The sequence below is a fragment of the Panthera uncia genome, chromosome B4 (assembly GCF_023721935.1).
Source record: "Panthera uncia isolate 11264 chromosome B4, Puncia_PCG_1.0, whole genome shotgun sequence".
NCBI lineage: Eukaryota > Metazoa > Chordata > Mammalia > Carnivora > Felidae > Panthera > Panthera uncia.
In genome coordinates, this window is record NC_064809.1 from 47,971,906 (window position 1) to 47,979,982 (window position 8,077).

General features: G+C 39.5%; 1 protein-coding gene across 1 annotated transcript in view; it reads left to right on the forward strand.

Annotated features, from left to right (window-relative positions):
* Window positions 1-2,777: 2,777 nt before the first annotated feature.
* Window positions 2,778-8,077, forward strand: part of DERA (deoxyribose-phosphate aldolase) — a 114,957-nt gene continuing 109,657 nt past the window's right edge. The window contains exon 1 of the mRNA XM_049625146.1: window positions 2,778-2,941. Within this exon, the coding sequence (XP_049481103.1) occupies window positions 2,911-2,941 (31 nt within the window). The 5' untranslated portion in view covers window positions 2,778-2,910. The remainder of the gene's footprint in view (window positions 2,942-8,077) is intronic.

The window sequence follows — 8,077 nt, forward strand, 5'->3', positions numbered from 1 at the left end:
CCTCTGCTCTCCCTCACTCATATGCTCTATCTCTCCCCATCTCCAAAAAATATAATAATAAAATAAAATAAAATAAAATAAAATAAAATAAGAGGCATCTGGAAATTGGTTAAGCATCTGACTCTGGATTTCAGCTCAGGGCATGATCTCATGGTTAATGAGATGGAGTCCCTAGTTGGCCTCTGATTTGACAGCTCAGAGCCTGCTTGGGATTCTCTCTCTTTCCCTCTCTCTTTGCGCCTCCCCCTACTCCTTCTCTCTCTATTTCTCTCAATAAATAAACATTTAAAATAAAAAGTTAAATGAAACTCATTTTTTTTGCCTTCTATCCCTACTATCCTTCTGAATCCTGAAAGTTTAACATACTTTCAAACTGTAGAGATTAATTCCAGATTAGTATTAGCAACATGTCAATTTTAGAAAAAGTCGTTGAGAAGTTTTTGTCAGATACATTGCTGAAATGTCAGCTGTAGGAGGCTTCCCTGATTCTTGTGTTTTAACTAAGTTAGGATCTCACAGTTTTTGTTTGTTTTAATAAATTTGTGTTGCATGTGGGTGTATATAAGTGGCTTAGAATCTGGCTTAGAGTTGTGTCTGCCCCTAAAAGCAGAATTCCATTTATTGTCTTTGTATGGATGTCAGTGCTCCCTAGCTGAAGATCACAGGAACACACCTGTGGTTGGATAAATTTGGATTTATTAATTTATTGAAACAAGGAAGAACACTCACCATGCAGGACTCTGAGGTGTGTCAGAGAGTGTTAGAAATGGGCTTGTGTTCCACGATTTGGGGAAGGTTCAAGGAAGCAGAGCATTACTCTGGGTTGGATGCTGGAAGGAAGTGGTGAAAATTCTGTGTTTTTTTTTTAATTAAAAAAAATTTTTTTAGTAGTCTCTCCACTCCATGTGGGGCTCAAACTCACGACTCTGAGATCAAGAGTTGCATGCTTTTCTGACTGAGCCAGCCAGCTGCCCCAAGTGTTCTATGACAGAGCATCTTAATTCTCATTTAGAATACAAGAAGAAGGGGGTGAGGTTAAAGTTGCTAGATAAAGAAGTGACACTTACATTAGGCAGGAAAAGGGCCATTTTGTCATTTTTGTGTTTTGGACATGCTCATGTTTTTTTTTTTGTGTTCAAACAGGAGTACGAGTGGTCTTGTTTTTGTTGTTTCATCATGGTTACAATGGCCTTGGCTGATGTTGATTTTCTGTGACATTGTTTATGTTCTACCTGAAAGCAGATGGTCTAGCTGCAAGTGCTCCAGACTTTCAGGGTTTGCTCTTCTCTTTTTGAGGGTTAAAATAAAAATAAAGGAAAACATGCTGTTATACATGGATTAGAATCTATTTTTTTTTTTTCAACGTTTTTTATTTATTTTTGGGACAGAGAGAGACAGAGCATGAACGGGGGAGGGGCAGAGAGAGAGGGAGACACAGAATCGGAAACAGGCTCCAGGCTCCGAGCCATCAGTCCAGAGCCTGACGCGGGGCTCGAACTCACTGACCGCGAGATCGTGACCTGGCTGAAGTCGGACGCTTAACCGACTGCGCCACCCAGGCGCCCCTATGGATTAGAATCTAGACACATTCAAACTACTGAGCAATAGCTATGTCTTGACAAAGCTGAGAGGCAGCTCAGTGTAAGGGAGTAAGACTGGGGTTACTTTTCCTGTTGAGTCCTATAATTGTTTTGTGAACTTGACAATAACATTAACAGCTTCCATTTGTTGAGCACCTATTATATGCCATAATATTTCCTAGGTGCTCGACACACACAGCTTTGCAAGGCATATATATTTTGATCATCCCCATTTTACAGATGAGTTGTTAGTGGAATTGCTGGTATATTAAGGGGTTTGTGTGCCTTTTGCCAGCCTTCTCAGTTTCCAGTATCCCAGGATGCCTCTTTACGCAGAACCTTGGTGTCTGCAGGTATAGCAATGAGATGTAATACATACTTGGCAGGATTGTTCTGAAACTCAAATGCTATCATACATCTAAAGGCACCTAGCACAGTAACTAGCTCCTGATGGACAAGCCACGACTAGTTTTCTTTCTTCCAGCAGAGAGGAGGTGCCTTTTATGGTGAGTAGAGATGAGCTGACTAGTAGTCTATGTTGAATGACTCTAGACAATTTTAACCTCCTGGTTACAGAAAAGTTAGGCTGAAAAAAATCTTAGTATTACAGATTCAGAGTTTAGAGCTCCAAGAAATCGTCAAAGTCTTTTCTTAGAGACGAGGAAAATGAACCTTAGAAAGGCAGTTGATGTGCCCACTGTCCCACTTAATTACTGCAAGTGCTATGCTGAGAAAGCCGACTTCTCACTCCTAGCCCCACCCCCTTTTTTTTCAGGCAACTGATCTGCTTTTTTTTCACGAGGTCTAGGTTAGAAGTCCCAGTGTGCTCTGGACCCTTGTTTGTTCGCTGGCCGCCCTTACGAGGCTAAGGGACCACTGCTGCCCTTCAGGCATGGGGCTGCAGAGCTCTGCCCTCGGACAGTAACTGGGAGGAATGCTCTCCCCTCTGGTTACTTAATCTTACAGTTAAAAGTTTCGAAATGTCTTTGTTCAGTGCAGTTGGCAACTCAAGCATTTTAAAACGGGTTTTGGTGGCATTGTTTCGGGAGCTAGGGCTCGAGTCGCATACCTGCGGGAAGGAGCCAGGGCGATGGGCGGCAGGATTCCTACGCGGCGCAGCAGACGGGGGCAGAGGGCCCGGGGGCAGAGGGCCCGGGGCAGAGGGCCGGGGGGGGGGGGGGAGGGCCCGGGGGCAGGGGTCGCCGGCTCCGCCCCCAGAGGGACAGGGGCGGGGCGAGCGCGCCGGAGCCGAGGGGGTGGGACGCAGGAAGCGCTGGGAGGAGGTGAGCTGGGCGTTGAGGAGCCTGCGACTGCTGCTGTGGCCCGCGCCATGTCCGCTCGCAACTTGGGCACGGAGCTGGGTAAGGCCCCCGCGGGTTGTCCTCGCCCGTCTCCATCGCCTTCCGTCCCCCGCCCTCCGCCGAACGCGGGGCTCGCCGCCACCCGGTGCCCTGGCGTCGGCCGCCGGGAGTGCTCGACGGGGCGGGAAGGGGTGGCGCCGGGTCCGCACGCACCCTGAGCAAAGGCCGATCCTCCGAGACTTAGGAACTCTTGTGCACATTGGCACCCAGGCCTTATGTTGTAAGCGGAAGACAGCAAAGGATTCGACTTTCATCTTCCAACTTAATGCGTTCACCTTCTAGCTTTCTGGTTGCAAAGAACAAAACCAAACCAAAAACCAAACCAAAATACGAAAAAAACCAAAACAGAAAGCAACCCAAACAAAACAAGATAAAAACCTCTGTACCCACTCAGTAGAGTCCCTGTGCATGCTGGATTTCTGTAGATAATTTTAACACAGCTGTATTCCAAAAAGGCATGCTGGTGGAAAAGTTGCCAGATCTCTGTACTGTAGAACTTACTGTAAATTGTGTATGATTTTAGAGGTACAGAGATTTGTAAGAGTGCCTGAATTATGTCAGTATTTTTCATTTAACTGATATTATTAAATATTACTGGGTGAAAAGTTTAGTTCTGATTTCCTAAAATGTGAAAAATTTATAATTCAAAACGTAGCAAAACCATGATCGGAGCCGAAGGTCAAGGATCTCAGTTTAAGTATCATAGCTGGGGTATCTGTATCCTGGTTCTTCACTTTAGCTGTGTGACTTTGGGCAAATTACTTAATCACTTGTGCTTAAATTTCTTAATCTGTAAAATGGTTGTAATAGTACTTCATAGGGTAGTTTGGAGATCAAATGAGAGGATGTAAAGTGTTTGGTACATTGTGGGTACCTAATAAGTGTTAATGAATAGTAATATTGTATAGAATTACATTTTTAGAGGTTAATTTTCAGAAAATTAGCTATGATTGTATATAACACATAAGGTGCTTTATTTTCTTTAAAAGTGACTGTTCTAAGTACTCTAGACTAAAAGTAGTCCAGAAATTTTGTTAAATCATTAGCGTGTGATTTATAAAGACACTTGATTTCTTCATCAAATTTATTCTCTTTTAGTCATTGCTGTTTAGAAGATTATGCCTTATTTATATATTTATGTATTTATGTATTTATTTATTTATGTACTTATGTATTTATTTATTTTTGAGAGAGAGAGAGAGAGAGGCAGAGCATGAGAGCAGTAAGGGAGAGGCACAGAAAGAGAGGGAGACACAGAATCCAAAGGAGGCTCTGAGCTGTCAGCACAGAGTCCGACGTGGGGCTCAAACTCATGAATTCTGAGATCATGACCTGAGCCGAAGTCCCATGCTTAACTGACTGAGCCACCCAGGTGCCCCAGAAGATTATGTTTTAAACTCTAAAAATAAATAAATAAATAAATAAATAAATAAATAAATAAATAAAATAAACTCTAGTTGTATCTATGGAATGTGGACTTTAGTAATAAGGAATACCCCTAGATTAGAAGATCCACATAGATGGTGGATGGGGTATGAGATGGAGTGTAGGTCTTACCTTGGTATCTTCAGGGATATGGATGTCTTAACTTTGTACACATCAAGGATACAACATTATTTTTCCAAAACTTACATGTTTATTTTTCTTTCAAGAAATACAATCAAAGCTTTCTTAACTTGGAAGATTTCCCATCACTTCCATACATTTGTTGAAAAGTAATAGTAATGACAAAAAATTGCTGTGGGGCACCTGGGTAGCTCCGTTGGTTAAGCATTTGACTCTTGATTTTGGCTCAGGTCATGAACCTGGGGTTCATGAGTTTGAGCCCCACGTCCAACTATGTGGTTACAGTGTGGAGCCTGCTTGGGATTCTCTCTCCCTTTCTCTCTGCCCCTCCCTCACATGTTCACTTCTGCTTTCTCTCTCTTCTGTCTCCTCCCATCAAAACAAATAAACTTAAAAAAAATCCTAAATGACAAAAAAACCCCACAATTGCTATGTAGAATAATAGTAAATGTAATTTTTATGCAGTTATTTAAAGGATCATGGTTTTGTTTTATTCTCTTTGTTTAAATAAAATCAGATATATTTCAAGGATTTTTTTCCTTCACTGATATTAATCATTAATCCAGACAGAGATTTAACCTAAAATGTAAAATAAGTTATTTGAATTTATGTACTGAGAAAAAAAATCATTCAGTATTAATTTATGCTGCATATTAACTAATGCCTTTTATAGTTTTCTAATTAAAGGTCTTTTTAAATGAACACTGTCACTTTTTTAAAGAAAGTAACTTTTATTCTCTTTCCTATTACAAAAGAAATGCATGTTTATTGTAAAAATTTTAGAAAATACAATTGGCACAAAAAAACTAAAATTGTTACTAATCCAATCACTTATTTATATTTTAGTGTATATACTTTTAGTTAATAGATTTTTTTTTTTTTTTTAATTAATAGGCTCATTTGAGACTGAACCTGGCCCTTATGATAAAGCCCTTTAGGGAAAACATGCTTTTATCATGGCATTTAGACACATGAAAGAAAGAACAAATTCTCTAACTTTAATGTTAGTTTTTATGTCAGTGTTTAGTGGTCAGTGCAATCTGCTTAAGGTCTTTTATACTTAAAGCATTTATTTCTGATTTTCTCCAACTGAAACATAGAGCTAAAAGAACGTTTTTCTTTGGGCAGTGTTTGCCCTAAGCGGGCAAGTATATCTTCATAAAGACTTGACCATTTTGGAGTTAGAAGGGAGAAACCCCTAAATCTGGGTCTGGTGTCAAGCAGCCTATGGTTCTGGCCAGGTTACTTGTTTTGTTTCCAGCTAGGTCAGTGGTTCTCAAAGTTTGCTTCCTAGATTAGCAGTGTCTACATTAGATGAGAGCTTATTAGAGATGTAAATTCTAAGGCCCCACTGAGATATTTTTTTCTACTTTTTTTTTTGCCATATATATATGTATATATGTATATATGTATATGTATATATTGTATATGTATATATATTTTTTAGTTTACATCCAAGTTAGCATATAGTGCAATAATGATTTCAGGAGTAGATTCCTTTGATTCATCCCCTATGTATAACACCCAGTGCTCATCCCAAGTGCCCTCCTTAATGCCCCTTATCCATTTAGCCCATCCCTGCACCCACAGCCCCCCCGGCAACCCTCAGTTTGTTTTCTATATTTAAGAATCTCTTATGTTTTGTCCCCCTCCCTGTTTTTATATTATTTTTGCTTCCCTTCCCTTATGTTCATCTGTTTTATATCTTAAATTCCACATATGAGTGAAGTCAGATGATATTTATCTTTGTCTAACTGACTAATTTCACTTAGCATAATATCCTCTAGTTCCATCCACGTAGCTGCAAATGGCAAGATTTGATTCTTTTTGCTGAGTAATACTCAATTGTATATATATACCACACCTTTATCCCTTCATCTGTCAATGGACATTTGAGGCCCCATTGAGATCTTAATGAATCAGAAGCTCTGGGGTGGCACAGGGCCTTCCGAGTTTTTAATAATTCCTCTGGATGGTTCTGAAACACATTCAAGTTTGAGAACCACTAGTGGTGCTAAGGTTTGCTTCTGGCCCTGCGCATTCTCTTAAAATGAACCTATGTTCTTTTCTTTATTCTCCTGGATGCCTCCAAAGTTCTGCCTAATGTGTAGGTACAGCATGGGCAGTGATCTTTCTTTTTGTTCATTGAGGTATCTCAGGCACCTAGAATAGCGTCTACCACGCCAGAAAGCCCTCAAACGTAATTGTTGAATGAACAAGTGAATTTAGAACTACTTGCTTGGGAGAACTGGGGCTTCTGCCTTGGCCTTTCTTTGTAGACAGGAGCTGGCGGATGTACACCTCCCTCTTTTCTGAATATCATTAAAGTTGATATTTGTTTTGTCCCAAGAGGCTTAGGAACCATGTTGACAGTGTGACTTTATTTCAATTGTGATTTTCTTTGGAGACATCTGGAAAGTAGGGATATTGTATTAGGTGACTTCTAAGACCTTTCCACTCTGTATCTGTGTATCTGTCAGCTTTTGTGTACAGAAAGAAAAGTTTCAAATAGCTTATATCTGAAAAACAATAGGAAAAAAAGTAACAAAACTGATTTTTAATTTGGAGGAATGGGGACAAGTCTATGGATTTTCTGTAGCGCATTAATAAGAGGTTGTTTTAGGCATATATCCGCAATTAGAATGATCAGGGGCTGTGATTACTGAGGAATGTAGAGATTATTTTTCTCTGTGGAGACTTTTCTGTAGTGCAAGTCAGAACAAACAGAAAGGGCAACTTACTTATTTAAAACACAGATAAAGGAGATTAGTTTTGGCTAGTTGTCAAACCAAGAACCATGATGGGATTTTGTATTTTATGAAGCATATTTATTCATTCAAAAAATAGTTAGTTATTGAGTACGAATTGTGTACTGGGTAATATTACCCTGGATATAAGATGGACAAAGATAGTTCCTGCTTTCAAAGACCTACATCTGATTCAGGAGCTGGGCATCAAGCCAAGTCTACAATTAAAATAATTGCGAATGTGATAAGCAGTTACTTTTTTGTCTATTTAAGAAATTAGATAGATGTACCTAAACTGTACCTTAAATGGATTGTGATAACCAAGTGCCTTCTTGCATTGTAATTTTTATTTTCCCTTTAAGAACTTAGATAAGAATCAGGGATGTAGGGAGCTCATTTTTGCCACTCCTGCTAAAGCATAACTTTGGTGGAGAATGTAGATTTTGGTAATGGTGGTTTTCCACTGCAAAGTTATTTTAAAATTTTTTAAGTATTTGGAATGAAATTTTATTTATTTATTTATTTATTTATTTATTTATTAAAGTTTATTTATTTATTTTGAGAGAGAGTGAGAAGGGCATTGAGAGAGAGAGAGAGAGGGAGAGAGAGAATCCCAAGCAGGCTCCACGCTGTCAAAGCCTGATGTGGGGCTGGAACTCACCAACTGTGAGATTATGACCTGAGCTGAAGCTAAGAATTGGATGCTTAACCAACTCAGCCACCTGGGCACCCCTGGAATGAAAGTTTAAATCTTAAAGTTAGGCAAAGCGCTTTTTGTTTTCTTATATTCATCCACTTTTTTTTTTTTTTTTTTTTTTTTTTT